The sequence below is a fragment of the Nerophis ophidion genome, linkage group LG19 (assembly GCF_033978795.1).
Source record: "Nerophis ophidion isolate RoL-2023_Sa linkage group LG19, RoL_Noph_v1.0, whole genome shotgun sequence".
Lineage (NCBI taxonomy): Eukaryota > Metazoa > Chordata > Actinopteri > Syngnathiformes > Syngnathidae > Nerophis > Nerophis ophidion.
This window is the reverse complement of record NC_084629.1, coordinates 4705803-4723151: the sequence shown is the minus strand read 5'-3', so window position 1 is coordinate 4723151 and position 17349 is coordinate 4705803. Positions and strand designations below refer to the sequence as shown.

At 42.8% G+C, this 17349-nt stretch overlaps 1 protein-coding gene across 3 annotated transcripts in view; it reads right to left on the bottom strand.

Moving 5' to 3' along the window:
* LOC133537891 (protein TANC1-like) overlaps nucleotides 1-17349 on the bottom strand; it is a 389287-nt gene that overhangs the window by 192308 nt on the left and 179630 nt on the right. For all 3 annotated transcript variants that reach the window (XM_061879022.1, XM_061879023.1, XM_061879025.1), the window contains exon 4: nucleotides 9733-9837. In XM_061879022.1, the coding sequence (XP_061735006.1) occupies nucleotides 9733-9837 (105 nt within the window). The remainder of the gene's footprint in view (nucleotides 1-9732; nucleotides 9838-17349) is intronic.

Genomic DNA, 17349 nt, shown 5'->3' with positions numbered 1-17349 from the left:
TGTCGCTCTGTTATAAGCAGCAGCCAGGAGGAGAGACAGGGTTGGAGCTGGAGCCAGAGCGCGAGCGAGAACGAAATAGAAAAATACCATTGCTGGAAAGCAACTGAGGGACTTATTGAAAAATAAAACAATATTGTAACCCTGAAACAGGCTCTCATGTCAGTGCTTGGTGGTCTGAAGAACCCCCAGGAGAGCAAGCCCCACACTAACCAATAATAAATAAATACCTTTTTACCATTAACGCAACTACCTGAACATAAAAAAGCATGAGAATGTTTTATATTTTGAACGTTATTTTTAACACTGTGATTACAAGTGGAATTATCCTGTTGAGCAATGTCAGCTCAGATTTGTCCGAGAGCCAGATGCAGTCATCAAAAGAGCCACAGGTTCCCGAGCCCTGGTCTAGGTAATAATCATGCTGCAAGATCTAGCATGTTGCAGTCAATGTTTATTCCTATTCATTTCCCATTAATTCCCATATATTCTTCTTAATTCCCACGGAAAGTTTCCAACTTTGAATATTCCCATGGCGGGAACTGTCATGCAAGGCCCTAATCACCACCCATCAGGAGCAAGGGTGAAGTGTCTTGCTCAAGGACACAACGGACGTGACTAGGATCATAACCCAAAGCTCATGACCATAGGTGAGGATGGAAATGTAGATCGACCGGTAAAATTGAGAGCTTTGCCTTCCGGCTCAGCTCCTTCTTCACCACAACGGATTGATACGGCGTCCGCATTACTGAAAACGCCGCACCGATCCGCCTGTCGATCTCTTCCCTCACTCGTGAACAAGACTCGCATGTTTGGGTTCCTATTAAAAGGTTAATTTGTTCAACTTAATAATACAACTCTAACATTTGACAACCAAACAATTAAACAAGCCGACACGGTAAAGAATCTGGGTATTATCTTCGACCCAACTCTCTCCTTTGAGGCACACATTAAAAGCGTTACTAAAACGGCCTTCTTTCATCTCCGTAACATCGCTAAAATTCGCTCCATTTTGTCCACTAAAGACGCTGAGATCATTATCCATGCGTTTGTTACGTCTCGTCTCGACTACTGTAACGTATTATTTTCGGGTCTCCCCATGTCTAGCATTAAAAGATTACAGTTGGTACAAAATGCGGCTGCTAGACTTTTGACAAGAACAAGAAAGTTTGATCACATTACACCTGTACTGTATATACCTTTATATACATATATACATACATATATACCTGTACTGGCTCACCTGCACTGGCTTCCTGTGCACTTAAGATGTGACTTTAAGGTTTTACTACTTACGTATAAAATACTACACGGTCTACCTCCAGCCTATCTTGCCGATTGTATTGTACCATATGTCCCGGCAAGAAATCTGCGTTCAAAGGACTCCGGCTTATTAGTGATTCCCAAAGCCCAAAAAAAGTCTGCGGGCTATAGAGCGTTTTCCGTTCGGGCTCCAGTACTCTGGAATGCCCTCCCGGTAACAGTTCGAGATGCTACCTCAGTAGAAGCATTTAAGTCTCACCTTAAAACTCATTTGTATACTCTAGCCTTTAAATAGACTCCCTTTTTAGACCAGTTGATCTGCCGTTTCTTTTCTTTTTCTTCTATGTCCCACTCTCCCGTGTGGAGGGGGTCCGGTCCGATCCGGTGGCCATGTACTGCTCGCCTGTGTATCGGCTGGGGACATCTCTGCGCTGCTGGTCCGCCTACGCTTGGGATGGTTTCCTGCTGGCTCCGCTGTGAACGGGACTCTCGCTGCTGTGTCTTGGATCCTCTTTGGACTGGACTCTCGCGACTGTGTTGTATCCATTGTGGATTGAACTTTCACAGTATCCTTTGAGACACTAGTGATTTAGGGCTATATACTGTAAGTAAACATTGATTGATTGATTGATCCTGTTAGACCCGCTCGACATCCATTGCTTTCCTCCTCTCTAAGGTTCTCATAGTCATTATTGTCACCAATGTCCCACTGGGTGTGAGTTTTCCTTGCCCTTATGTGGGCCTACCGAGGATGTCGTGGTGGTTTGTGCAGCCCTTTGAGACACTAGTGATTTAGGGCTATATAAGTAAACATTGATTGATTGATTGAACCGTGGCCCGCGGCTTTGTTCAGTTTTAAATTTTGGCCCACTCTGTATTTGAGTTTGACACCCCTGACAAAAAGGAAGAAGACCTGATTTATTTTCCTCAGACATTAATTGAAAACGGAGAAAAATAAAAAAACGGGTGTGAAGTAGCCGTCTTGCAGTGCAGTGATGGAAGAATGAAGATGAAGGGAGGAGGAGGTGGAGAAGGATGAAGGAGGTGGGGGGGGGGAAAGCGGGAATTCACTGGCTCTTTGGAGCCAGATGCAGTCATCAAAAGAGCCACATCTGGCTCGCGAGCCATAGATTCCCTACCCCAGGTCTAGTGTGCCGTGGGAGATGATCTAGTTTCACCTATTTGGGTTAAAATACTTTTTGCAAACCAGTATTTATAGTCTGCAAATGATGTGTTGTTGAGTTCTGGCTAGAGAATCGGCAGAGTAACCGTGTAATACTCTTCCATATCAGTAGGTGGCAGCCGGTAGCTAATTGCATTGTAGATGTCGGAAACAGCGGGAGGCAGCGTGCAGGTAAAAAGGTGTCTTACGCTTAAACCAAAAATAAACAAAAGGTGAGTGCCCCTAAGAAAAGGCATTGAAGTTTAAGGAAAGCTATTCAGAACAAAACTAAAACTGAACCGTGTCACGTTCGGGACGCACACGAGTCACCCCCGGATGCACGAGGACCAGGACAAGCAGGGATTGCAGGTAGGGGATTGGTTTAATATGCAAAAACAAAAGAACACTGGTGCAAAACAGAAAAAAGAAGGTGCGTGCCTTCGCACGGGAAGCTAATGCTAACAAGCATCGAGTTCAAAGAACAGATACAAAGCAAGCAGAATAACCAACGTGAAAGTTGCACGTGGCAAACGACGAACCAAGACCGAACAAAGGGAGGGGACGGGTTTAAATACAGAAACAATAATCATAAACAGGTGTGCGTCAAAAGGCCAGTGCAGGTGGAACAAATGAGGTAACCACGGAGACAGAATAAACCAGGAAGTGCGCACACAAACTCCAAAATTTCAAACAACAAACGATCCGTGCAGCGGATCGCAACAAACTGGCTACAAAGTAATCAAAAACAGAATTCTGGACGACTGATGGCGTCCACAAAGTATATCTGAACATGACATGACTCATAATTGGTCCCAAAAATATATGTTTGCAAATCAATAATCAGAGAAACCATACAAAAAAAGAGTGCGTGTACTTTCCTAGCCCACCTGCAGTCCAGGCCTGTCTCCTATCAAACAATAATCATAAACAGGTGTGCGTCAAAAGGCCAGTGCAGGTGGAACAAATGAGGTAACCACGGAGACAGAATAAACCAGGAAGTGCACACACAAACTCCAAAATTTCAAACAACAAACGATCCGTGCAGCGGATCGCAACAAACTGGCTACAAAGTAATCAAAAACAGAATTCTGGACGACTGATGGCGTCCACAAAGTATATCTGAACATGACATGACTCATAATTGGTCCCAAAAATATATGTTTGCAAATCAATAATCAGAGAAACCATACAAAAAAAGAGTGCGTGTACTTTCCTAGCCCACCTGCAGTCCAGGCCTGTCTCCCATCAAACAATAATCATAAACAGGTGTGCGTCAAAATGCCAGTGCAGGTGGAACAAATGAGGTAACCACGGAGACAGAATAAACCAGGAAGTGCACACACAAACTCCAAAATTTCAAACAACAAACGATCCGTGCAGCGGATCTCAACAAACTGGCTACAAAGTAATCAAAAACAGAATTCTGGACGACTGATGGCGTCCACAAAGTATATCTGAACATGACATGACTCATAATTGGTCCCAAAAATATATGTTTGCAAATCAATAATCAGAGAAACCATACAAAAAAAGAGTGTGTGTACTTTCCTAGCCCACCTGCAGTCCAGGCCTGTCTCCCATCAAACAATAATCATAAACAGGTGTGCGTCAAAAGGCCAGTGCAGGTGGAACAAATGAGGTAACCACGGAGACAGAATAAACCAGGAAGTGCACACACAAACTCCAAAATTTCAAACAACAAACGATCCGTGCAGCGGATCGCAACAAACTGGCTACAAAGTAATCAAAAACAGAATTCTGGACGACTGATGGCGTCCACAAAGTAGATCTGAACATGACATGACTCATAATTGGTCCCAAAAATATATTTTTGCGAATCAATAATCAGACAAACCATACAAAAAAAGAGTTTGTGTACTTTCCTAGCCCACCTGCAGTCCAGGCCTGTCTCCCATCAAACAATAATCATAAACAGGTGTGCGTCAAAAGGCCAGTGCAGGTGGAACAAATGAGGTAACCACGGAGACAGAATAAACCAGGAAGTGCACACACAAACTCCAAAATTTCAAACAACAAACGATCCGTGCAGCGGATCGCAACAAACTGGCTACAAAGTAATCAAAAACAGAATTCTGGACGACTGATGGCGTCCACAAAGTATATCTGAACATGACATGACTCATAATTGGTCCCAAAAACATATGTTTGCAAATCAATAATCAGAGAAACCATACAAAAAAAAGAGTGTGTGTACTTTCCTAGCCCACCTGCAGTCCAGGCCTGTCTCCTATCAAACAATAATCATAAACAGGTGTGCGTCAAAAGGCCAGTGCAGGTGGAACAAATGAGGTAACCACGGAGACAGAATAAACCAGGAAGTGCACACACAAACTCCAAAATTTCAAACAACAAACGATCCGTGCAGCGGATCGCAACAAACTGGCTACAAAGTAATCAAAAACAGAATTCTGGACGACTGATGGCGTCCACAAAGTATATCTGAACATGACATGACTCATAATTGGTCCCAAAAATATATGTTTGCAAATCAATAATCAGAGAAACCATACAAAAAAAAGAGTGTGTGTACTTTCCTAGCCCGCCTGCAGTCCAGACCTGTCTCCTATCGAAAATGTGTGGCGCATTATGAAGCGTAAAATACGACAGCGGAGACCCCGGACTGTTGAACCACTGAAGCTCTACATAAAACAAGAATGGGAAATAATTCCACTTTCAAAGCTTCAACAATTAGTTTCCTCAGTTCCCAAACGTTTTTCGAGTGTTGTTAAAAGAAAAGGTGATGTAACACAGTGGTGAACATGCCCTTTCCCAACTACTTTGGCACGTGTTGCAGCCATGAAATTCTTAGTTAGTGATTATTTGCAAAAAAAAAAATGTTTATCAATTTGAACATCAAATATGTTGTCTTTGTAGCATATGGGTTGAAAATGATTTGCAAATCATTGTATTCCGTTTATATTTAAATCTAACACAATTTCCCAACTCATATGGAAACGGGGTTTGTAATATTGTGCCGTTGTCCAGTGCCTGTGCTGCTTTGAGCTTGGCAGTGTAATCTTTTAATACTCCATATCAGTAGGTGGCAGCAGGTAGTTCATTGCTTTGTAGAAGTCCGACCACGTCGAGGATGGTTTGTCGTGATCCGAATATGCAGAGCAAGGCGGAAGACAGTGTGCAGGTAAAATAGTATGTAAACGCTTATACAAAAAATTAACAAAAGGCAAGTCCCGCAAGGAAAAGGCATTGAAGCATAGGGATGGCTATGTAAAACAAAAGTAAAACCGACCTGGCTACTAAGTCAACAAAAACAGAATGCTGGACGACAGCAAAAACTTACAGCGAAGACGGCGTCCACAAAGCACAATGAACAAAGTCCCAACAAAGAAGGATAAAAACAACTGAAATACAATTGATTGCTAAAACAAAGAATATGCGGGAAATATCGCTCAAAGGAAAACATGAAACTGCTGCAGGAAAGTACCAAAAAAAAAGAAAAAGCCACGAAAATAAGAGCGTGAAACAATAACTAAAACACTACACACAGGAAAACGGCAAAAAACTCAAAATAAGTCACGGCGTGGTGTGGCAGGTGGTGACAGTACACCTACTCTGGGTATTATCTTCGACCCAACTCTCTCCTTTGAGTCACACATTAAAAGCGTTACTAAAACGGCCTTCTTTCATCTCCGTAATATCGCTAAAATTCGCTCCATTTTGTCCACTAAAGACGCTGAGATCATTATCCATGCGTTTGTTACGTCTCGTCTCGATTACTGTAACGTATTATTTTGGGGTCTCCCCATGTCTAGCATTAAAAGATTACAGTTGGTACAAAATGCGGCTGCTAGACTTTTGACAAGAACAAGAAAGTTTGATCACATTACACCTGTACTGGCTCACCTGCACTGGCTTCCTGTGCACTTAAGAGGTGACTTTAAGGTTTTACTACTTACGTATAAAATACTACACGGTCTAGCTCCAGCCTATCTTGCCGATTGTATTGTACCGTATGTCCCGGCAAGAAATCTGCCTTCAAAAGACTCCGGCTTATTAGTGATTCCTAGAGCCCAAAAAAAGTCTGCGGGCTATAGAGCGTTTTCCGTTCGGGCTCCAGTACTCTGGAATGCCCTCCCGGTAACAGTTCGAGATGCTACCTCAGTAGAAGCATTTAAGTCTCATCTTAAAACTCATCTGTATACTCTAGCCTTTAAATAGACCTCCTTTTTAGACCAGTTGATCTGCCGCTTCTTTTCTTTCTCCTATGTCCCCCCCTCCCTTGTGGAGGGGGTCCGGTCCGATGACCATGGATGAAGTACTGACTGTCCAGAGTCGAGACCCAGGATGGACCGCTCGTCGGGACCCAGGATGGACCGCTCGCCTGTATCGGTTGGGGACATCTCTACGCTGCTGATCCGCTTGAGATGGTTTCCTGTGGACGGGACTCTCACTGCTGTCTTGGAGCCACTATGGATTGAACTTTCACAGTATCATGTTAGACCCGCTCGACATCCATTGCTTTCGGTCCCCTAGAGGGGGGGGGGGGTTGCCCACATCTGAGGTCCTCTCCAAGGTTTCTCATAGTCAGCATTGTCACTGGCGTCCCACTGAATGTGAATTCTCCCTGCCCACTGGGTGTGAGTTTTCCTTGCCCTTTTGTGGGTTCTTCCGAGGATGTTGTAGTCGTAATGATTTGTGCAGTCCTTTGAGACATTTGTGATTTGGGGCTATATAAATAAACATTGATTGATTGATTGATACTTTGAGACAAGAGCTATAGGGATTAGTTATGGTTTAAAGTCATATCTAACAATTGCGACAACACCTTTTTACTGTTTTTTAATGATTTCTGCTGGTGGTGTGCCTCCCGGATTTTTTCAACGCCAAAAAATGTGCCTCGGCTCAAAAAAAGGTTGAAAAACACTGCAGTGGACCGCTCAAATAGGAAGTGAAGAGACCTACCCATGACCACACACCCATGACATTCTGCAGGACCACCATTACCTTAGGTCATGGGTGTCAAACTCTGGCCCCCGTGTAATTTCATTTGGCCCTTGAGGCAATATCAAGTTAAAACTAGAGCTGGCCCGCCGGTATTCACCGCTAATAATCATACTTGCCAACCCTCCTGATTTTCCCGGGAGACTTCCGAAGTTCAATGCCCCTCCCAAAAACCTCCCTGGGTCACCATTCTCCCGAATATCTCCTGATTTCCACCCGGACAACAATATTGGGGGCGTGCCTTAAAGACACTGCCTTTAACGTTCTCAACAACATGTCGCCTAGTCCGCTTATCCTCCAACCAAACAGTTTGCCGGCCAAGCCTCATAATATAAGCAGCTTGTACACACACAAGTGAATGCAAACCATACTTAGTCAACAGCTATACAGGTCACACTGAGGGTGGCCGTATAAACAACTTTAACACTGCTACAAATATGCACCACGCTGTGAACCCACACCAAACAAGAATGACAAACACATTTCGGGAGAACATCCGCATCGTAACACAACAGAAAAAATACCCAGAACCCCTTGCAGCACTAACTCTTCCGGGACGCTACAATAAACGCTACCACCTAAAAGGTTAATTCAGTTTCAAATTTTGGCCTACTCTGTATTTGAGTTTGACACCCCTGCCTTAAGTGATCTACAAACCCCGTTTCAATATGAGTTGGGAAATTGTGTTCGATGTAAATATAAACAGAATACAAAGATTTGTAAATCCTTTTCAACCCATATTCAGTTGAATATGATACAAAGACAACATATTTGATGTTCAAACCGATAAATATTTTTTTTTGTTGCAAACAATCATTAACTTTAAAATTTGATGCCAGCAACACGTGACAAAGAAGTTGGGAAAGGTGGCAATAAATACTGATAAAGTTGAGGAATACTCATCAAACACTTATTTGGAACATCCCACAGGTGTGCAGGCTAATTGGGAACAGGTGGGTGCCAATATTGGGTTTAAAAACAATCACAAAAAATGCTCAGTCTTTCACAAGAAAGGATGGGGGCGAGGTACACCCCTTTGTCCACAACTGCGTGAGCAAATAGTCAAACAGTTTAAGAACAACGTTTCTCAAAGTGCAATTGCAAGAAATTTAGGAATTTCAACATCTACGGTCCATAGTAGCATCAAAAGGTTCAGAGATTCTGTAGAAATCACTCCACGTAAGCGGCATGGCCGGAAACCAACATTGAATGACCGTGACCTTCGATCCCTCAGACGGCACTGTATCAAAAACCGACATCAATCTCTAAAGGATATCACCACATGGGCTCAGGAACACTTCAGAAAACCGTTCGTCGCTACATCTGTAAGTGCAAGTTAAAGCTCCACTATGCAAAGCGAAAGCCATTTATCAACAACATCCAGAAACGCTGCCGGCTTCTCTGGGCCTGAGATGGACTGATGCAAAGTGGAAAAGTGTTCTGTGGTCCGACGAGTCCACATTTCAAATTGTTTTTGGAAATATTTGACATTGTGTCATCCAGACCAAAGGGGAAGTAAACCATCCAGACTGTTATTGACGCAAAGTTCAAAAGCCAGTATCTGTGATGGTATGGGGGTGCATTAGTGCCCAAGGCATGGGTAACTTACACATCTGTGAAGGCACCATTAATGCTCAAAGGTACATACAGGTTTTGGAACAACATATGCTGCCATCTAAGTGTCGTCTTTTTCATGGACGCCCCTGCTTATTTCAGCAAGACAATGCCAAGACACATTCAGCAGGTGTTACAACAGCGTGGCTTCGTAAAAAAAAGAGTGCGGATACTTTCCTGGCCCGCCTGCAGTCCAGACCTGTCTCCCATCGAAAATGTGTGGCGCATTATTAAGTGTAAAATACGACAGCGGAGACCCCGGACTGTTGAACGACTGAAGCTCTACATAAAACAAGAATGGGAAAGAATTGCACGTTCAAAGCTTCAACAATTAGTTTCTTCAGTTCAGTTTATTGAGTGTTGTTAAAAGAAAAGGTGATGTAACACAGTGGTGAACATGCCCTTTCCCAACTACTTTGGCACGTGTTGCAGCCATGAAATTCTAGGTTAATTATTATTTGCAAAAAAAATAAAAAATTACGAGTTTGAACATCAAATATGTTGTCTTTGTAGTGCATTCAACTGAATATGGCTTGAAAAGGATTTGCAAATCATTGTATTCCGTTTATATTTACGTCTAATACAATTTCCCAACTCATATGGAAACGGGGTTTTGTACTTCGTTCAAAGTGCATGCTTGTCAAGTCAAATTTCAAAGCGGAAACAAAGCAGACCAAGACGTACGACGCAGGAATAAACACAAAATCAAAACATACCATTGTGGGTGGACTCCTTCTTGTCAGCCCCCTTCCTCAGCGCGGAAAGAATGGCATCGGAAGGGACGCGGGGACTCTCCACGTACTTGGGCTTCCTGACTGGACCTGCCAGCGGGAAGGGGAGAGACAAGAGAGGCGCGGGGCAAGAAAGCGAGGTGGCGATTGAGAGGGCAGTCGGGGTAGGGAAAAGAGAAGCAAAGGCAAGAGAGGGCGAGCAAGAGTGCGAGAGAGAAGGCAACATAGAGAAAGAGAGAGAGGGAGAGAGAGAAAGAGAGAGAGGGTTATTGCTGAATTAACATGTTCCAGATGGGATGAGAGGTGGTGGTGTCTCAGTTGGACTGGCTTGGCTGCACTCTGCCACTAACATAAAGTCTCAAACACACACACACACACACACACACACACACACACACACACACACACACACACACACACACACACACACACACCCCAATGCAGATAGCTGCTTTGGTTTGTCTGACAAAACCCAAAAGTGGTTCACGACTCCCTGCTAAGCAGGGCTTAACCAGCGCTGGGAATTCAACCGACAACAGGAAACCACAGCAAATAGCCTTTTAGCAAAGGTTTTTTTCTTTAAAATGGATCGATTCGTTGTATCTTAGCTACCGTTGGGGATGAGAGAGAGCAAACAAACTGCTCCCCTCCCTGCTTGCTTATCTTTTGAGCTGTCCTATGAAAGTATGCCCTCCCGTTGCTGCAAGGGTACATTTCAGCGGATTAAAGTCGAGGTTTTATGGTGCGAATACTCATATTTGATTTTCCCGGGAGACTTCCGAAGTTCAATGCCCCTCCCAAAAACCTCCCTGGGTCACCATTCTCCCGATTGTCTCCTGATTTCCACCCGGACAACAATATTGGGGGCGTGCCTTAAAGACACTGCCTTTAACGTTCTCTACAACCTGTCGCCATGTCCGCTTATCCTAAATACAAACAGTTTGCCGGCCAAGCCTCATAATATAAGCAGCTTGTACACACTCATAAGTGAATGCAAAGCATACTTAGTCAACAGCTATACAGGTCACACTGAGGGTGGCCGTATAAACAAGTTTAACACTGTTAGAAATACGAACCACGCTGTGAACCCACACCAAACAAGAATGACAAACACATTTCGGGAGAACATCCGCATCGTTACACGACATAACAAATACCCAGAACCCCTTGCAGCACTAACTCTTCCGGGACGCTACAATAAACGCTACCACCTAAAAGGTTAATTTGTTCAACCTTGGCCCGCGGCTTTGTTCGGTTTTAAATTTTGGCCAACTCTGTGTTTGAGTTTGACACCCCTGCCTGAGGTGATCTACAAACCCCGTTTCTATATGAGTTGGGAAATAGTGTTAGATGTAAGTATAAACATATCTTTTGAGCTGTCCTATGAAAGTATGCCCTCCCGTTGCTGCAAGGGTACATTTCAGCGGATTAAAGTCGAGGTTTTATGGTGCGAATACTCATATTTGATTTTCCCGGGAGACTTCCGAAGTTCAATGCCCCTCCCAAAAACCTCCCTGGGTCACCATTCTCCCGATTGTCTCCTGATTTCCACCCGGACAACAATATTGGGGGCGTGCCTTAAAGACACTGCCTTCAACCTGTCGCCATGTCCACTTATCCTAAATACAGTGTGCCGGCCAAGCCTCATAATATAAGCAGCGTGTACACACTCATAAGTGAATGCAAAGCATACTTAGTCAACAGCTATACAGGTCACACTGAGGGTGGCCGTATAAACAACTTTAACACTGTTAGAAATACGCACCACGCTGTGAACCTACACCAAACAAGAATGACAAACGCATTTCGGGAGAACAAAAATCGTAACACGACATAACAAATACCCAGAACCCCTTGCAGCACTAACTCTTCCGGGACGCTACAATAAACGCTACCACCTAAAAGGTTAATTTGTTCAACCTTGGCCCGCGGCTTTGTTCAGTTTTAAATTTTGGCCTACTCTGTGTTTGAGTTTGACACCCTTGCCTTAGGTGATCTACAAACCCCGTTTCCATAGGAGTTGGGAAATTGTGTTGGATGTAAATATAAACATATCTTTTGAGCTGTCCTATGAAAGTATGCCCTCCCGTTGCTGCAAGGGTAAAGTCGAGGTTTTATGGTGCGAATACTCATATTGTATCTGGGACCGTGGTGCAGCCATGGTGAACATGACCACAATGACCCTTATGTGGGTTCTTCCAAGGATGTCGTAGTCGTAGTGGTTTGTACAGTCCTTTGAGACATTTGTGATTTAGGGCTATATAAATAAACATTGAATGAAGGTGTCCAATAAGTCTGTGACTGGGGAGGTAGGTTTAAAGGCCTACTGAAACCCACTACTACCGACCACGCAGTCTGATAGTTTATATATCAATGATGAAATATTAACACTTCTGAGGTCCTCTCCAAGGTTTCTCATAGTCAGCATTGTCACTGGCGTCCCACTGGAAGTGAATTCTCCTTGCCCACTGGGTGTGAGTTTTCCTTGCCCTTTTGTGGGTTCTTCCGAGGATGTCGTAGTCGTAATGGTTTGTGCAGTCCTTTGAGACATTTGTGATTGAGGGCTATATAAATAAACATTGATTGATTGATTGATTGAAGCTTTAACACAGAGCGGTCAAGCGAACATGTTTTCTCTACGTCAACCGGCATGTTTTTGGATGGGGAAATTGTGATATATGACAAATTATGTCATTGTCCCCTCTTCCCTCAGGCAAGAGACTACGGTCCATCCAGACCCACACCTCTGGCCATCTAAACAGTTTTTTCCCCTCGGCCATCAGACACGTGAACAATAACAGGATCTGATAGCTCAATTACAGCTCATGTTATTCTATTCTGTGTTATATGTCTTTTATGTTGCACGGTTGCGCCAAGTAAAATTCCTAGTTTGTGAACCTGTTCTCAAAGAATGGCAATAAAAACTTTTCTGATTCTGATATATCTTACCGGAGACATCATTGGATTATTCGTGGTCCTGCAGCAAGTGTTTAAAAGGCAGCAGTGAGCTTGGCTCCTCGGCTTCTCTCTGAGACACTGCGTGTTCACCGCAGCCATCCGACCTCCTGGTATGTCTTTACAATCTTAGAATCTCACTAAAACACTATTAAAACAATAAGCAGATATGGGATCTTCCTTATCTGCTTTCACTATCAATAACCCAAATTCACGAATCTTTCATCCTTGCTCAAATTAATGGGGACATTGTCGCTTTCTCGGTCCGAATTGCTCTTACTGCTGGTGACTCCCATTATAAACAATGTGAGGATGTGTGGAGCCCTGCAACTCGTGACGTCACGCGGACATACTTCCGGTAAAGGCGGGGCTTTTCTATTAGCGACCAAAAGTTGTGAACTTTATCGTCGATGTTCTCTACTAAATCCTTTCAGCAAAAATATGGCAATATCGCTAAATGATCAAGTATGACACATAGAATAGACCTGCTATTCCCGTTTAAATTAGAAAATCTCATTTCAGTAGGCCTTTAAAGGGGAACATTATCACCAGACCTATGTAAGCGTCAATATATACCTTGATGGTGCAGAAAAAAAGACCATAAAGTTTTTTAACCGATTTCCGAACTTTAAATGGGTGAATTTTGGCGACTGAAACGCCTTTCTGTTTATCGCTCTGGAGGGGATGACGTCAGAATGTGACGTCGCCAAGGTAACACAGCCGCCATTTTCATTTTCAACCCATTGTAAACATTGGGTCTCAGCTCTGTTATTTTCCGTTTTTTGGACTATTTTTTGGAACCTTGGAGACATCATGCCTGGTGGGTGTGTTGTCGGAGGGTGTAACAACACTAACAGGGAGGGATTCAAGTTGCACCACTGGCCCCAAGATGCGAAAGTGTCTGCCGCCAGACCCCCATTGAATGTACCAAAGTGTCTCCACATTTTACCGGCGATGACAGACATGGCACAGAGATGTATGGATAACCTGCAGATGCATTTGCAATGATAAAATCAACAAAATCACAAAGGTGAGTTTTGTTGATGTTGACTTATGTGTTAATCAGACATATTTGGTCGCGGCGTGACTGCCAGCTAATCGATGCTAATATGCTATGCTAATTGACGCTAACATGCTATTTACCAGCGGTGCTAAAGCAGACATGGCACAGAGATGTATGGATAACCTGCAGATGCATTTGTAACGATAAAGTCACAGAAATCACAAAGGTGAGTTTTGTTGATGTTGACTGTCTTCTAATCGATGCTAACATGCTACGCTAATCGATGCTGACATGCTATTTACCGGCGGTGCTAAAGCAGGCATGGTACAGAGATGTATGGATAACCTGCAGATGCATTTGCAACTATATTATGTTTCCTTCCACCCACATTTAATGCGAAACAAACACTTACCAATCGACTGATTTAAGTTGCTCCAGTGTCAAAAGATGCGAAAGTCCTGATCGTTTGGTCCGCACATTTTACCGGTGATGCTAACGCAGCTATTCGGCCATGCTATGGCTATGAATAGCGTCAATAGCTATTCGCTCAATAGCTTCAGTTTCTTCTTCAATACTTTCATACTCCAACCATCCGTTTCAATACATGCGTAATCTGTTGAATCGCTTAAACCGCTGAAATTCGAGTCTGAATCCGAGCTATTGTCGCTATATCTTGCTGTGCTATTCGCCATTGTTTGTTTACATTGGCAGCACTGTGTGACGTCACACGAAAATGGATAGTGGCATCGCAAATAGCGAAAATCAAGCATTTTAAAGCTTTTTTTTTAGGGATATTCGGAGACCTGTAAAATTTTGAAAAAAACTTTAAAAAATACAACATGCCACTGGGAACTGATTTTTATTGTTTTTAACCCTTTTGAAATTGTGATAATGTTCCCCTTTAATAAGTAAAAAATCTGGGTATTATCTTCGACCCAACTCTCTCCTTTGAGTCACACATTAAAAGCGTTACTAAAACGGCCTTCTTTCATCTCCGTAATATCGCTAAAATTCGCTCCATTTTGTCCACTAAAGACGCTGAGATCATTATCCATGCGTTTGTTACGTCTCGTCTCGATTACTGTAACGTATTATTTTCGGGTCTCCCCATGTCTAGCATTAAAAGATTACAGTTGGTACAAAATGCGGCTGCTAGACTTTTGACAAGAACAAGAAAGTTTGATCACATTACACCTGTACTGGCTCACCTGCACTGGCTTCTTGTGCACTTAAGATGTGACTTTAAGGTTTTACTACTTACGTATAAAATACTACACGGTCTAGCTCCAGCCTATCTTGCCGATTGTATTGTACCATATGTCCCGGCAAGAAATCTGCATTCAAAAGACTCCGGCTTATTAGTGATTCCTAGAGCTCAAAAAAAGTCTGCGGGCTATAGAGCGTTTTCCGTTCGGGCTCCAGTACTCTGGAATGCCCTCCCGGTAACAGTTCGAGATGCCACCTCAGTAGAAGCATTTAAGTCTCACCTTAAAACTCATCTGTATACTCTAGCCTTTAAATAGACCTCCTTTTTAGACCAGTTGATCTGCCGCTTCTTTTCTTTCTCTTATGTCCCCCCCTCCCTTGTGGAGGGGGTCCGGTCCGATGACCATGGATGAAGTACTGACTGTCCAGAGTCGAGACCCAGGATGGACCGCTCGTCGGGACCCAGGATGGACCGCTCGCCTGTATCGGTTGGGGACATCTCTACGCTGCTGATCCGCTTGAGATGGTTTCCTGTGGACGGGACTCTCACTGCTGTCTTGGAGCCACTATGGATTGAACTTTCACAGTATCATGTTAGACCCGCTCGACATCCATTGCTTTCGGTCCCCTAGAGGGGGGGGGGTTGCCCACATCTGAGGTCCTCTCCAAGGTTTCTCATAGTCAGCATTGTCACTGGCGTCCCACTGGATGTGAATTCTCCCTGCCCACTGGGTGTGAGTTTTCCTTGCCCTTTTGTGGGTTCTTCCGAGGATGTTGTAGTCGTAATGATTTGTGCAGTCCTTTGAGACATTTGTGATTTGGGGCTATATAAATAAACATTGATTGATTGATTGAAGTGACTAAGAGGTCTTGATGAATGATGTGATTTTGTAGAATTGCACTGCAAAAAGTCAGCGTTCAAAAACAAGAAAAAAAAAGTACAAAAATTGGGGGTAATTTACTCGAACTAAGCAAAATGATCTGCCAATAGAACAAGAAAATTTGGCTTGTCAAGACTTTCCAAAACAAGTAAAAATAGCTAACCTCAATGAACCCAAAAAATACCTTAAAAGAGGTATATTCTCACTAATAACAAGTGAAATTTTCTTGGTAGAAAAAAAATTAGATCGTTTTGCTCAACATGTGGAAAAATATTCTTAAATGAAGTAAATGCTAGTGCCATTATCTGGACTTAATGTATTACATTTCTTGAAACCAGCAAACTTGTACTAAAAACTAGTTTATAGTTCTTAATGGAAAGGCAAGCGCTTGTTACTCTCGGGATTTACTGGCCGCTCAGGCAAATGATATGGTCTAAAAATGCATTTTTCCATCGACAACATGACATCATCGCACCAAGTGCGTACTCTTTCAGTCAATTAGTGCGCATTTATACTAAAGCGCGGCCCCCGGCCAAAAAATGTATATTCTAATTTTGAAGAACTTATCTGAGTGTGCATGAACTATTTCTGTTCAAAATTGTTTGAAATATGAAATATGTGCCAACTGTACTACTACATAAGTACATGTTTTCTATTGTTTCATTGAAAATAAAACAGCAAAGTCCATTTGGCTGTCATCTGTTTTAATTGTGAGACACATTTGTGTCAAAATCATGGTTTTTTTCATGCTTGAAATAAGAAATTACTACTAAAAAAACTACTTTTATACTTGTGAGTGTTGATGACACAGCTTTACAACACTTGATATTGTAGTTTCTAGCATGTTTTACTTAATATAGATCATCAAATCTCAGCGACAAGCTGTAATATCTTAATGAGATCATTCAGGACCAAAACCCTTAAAACAAGTAAAACACTCTTAGTGAGAAGAATTATCTTATCAGACAGAAAATAAGCAAATATCACCCTTATTTATGATATTTAATCTTACTTAGATTTAAAATTTTGCAGTGTGTTTGTTGATTAATCGCATCTTGAAGTAGAAAAAATGGTGTGTACGACTTGTTCCTAGCATAGGTCCTGTTCTTTCATCTCATTTTGCGGACCACAAACACAAAATCTCGAAGTTGAGAACATTCACAGATTCTCCATAACCATTCTAAAAACTGGAGATATCCAGTAAGAGATTATTTGCCGATATCTGATGTTCCGATATTGTGAAGTGAAGTGAATTATATTTATATAGCGCTTTTTCTCTAGTGACTCAAAGCGCTTTACATAGTGAAACCCAATATCTAAGTTACATTTAAACCAGTGTGGGTGGCACTGGGATCAAGGTGGGTAAAGTGTCTTGCTCAAGGACACAACAGCAGTGACTAGGATGGCGGAAGCGGGAATCGAACCTGTAACCCTCAAGTTGCTGGCACGGCCACTCTACCAACCGAGGTAAACCGCCCCAACTCTTAATTACCGATTCCGATATCAACCGATACCAATATACACAGTGGTGGAATTAACACATTATTATGCCTAATT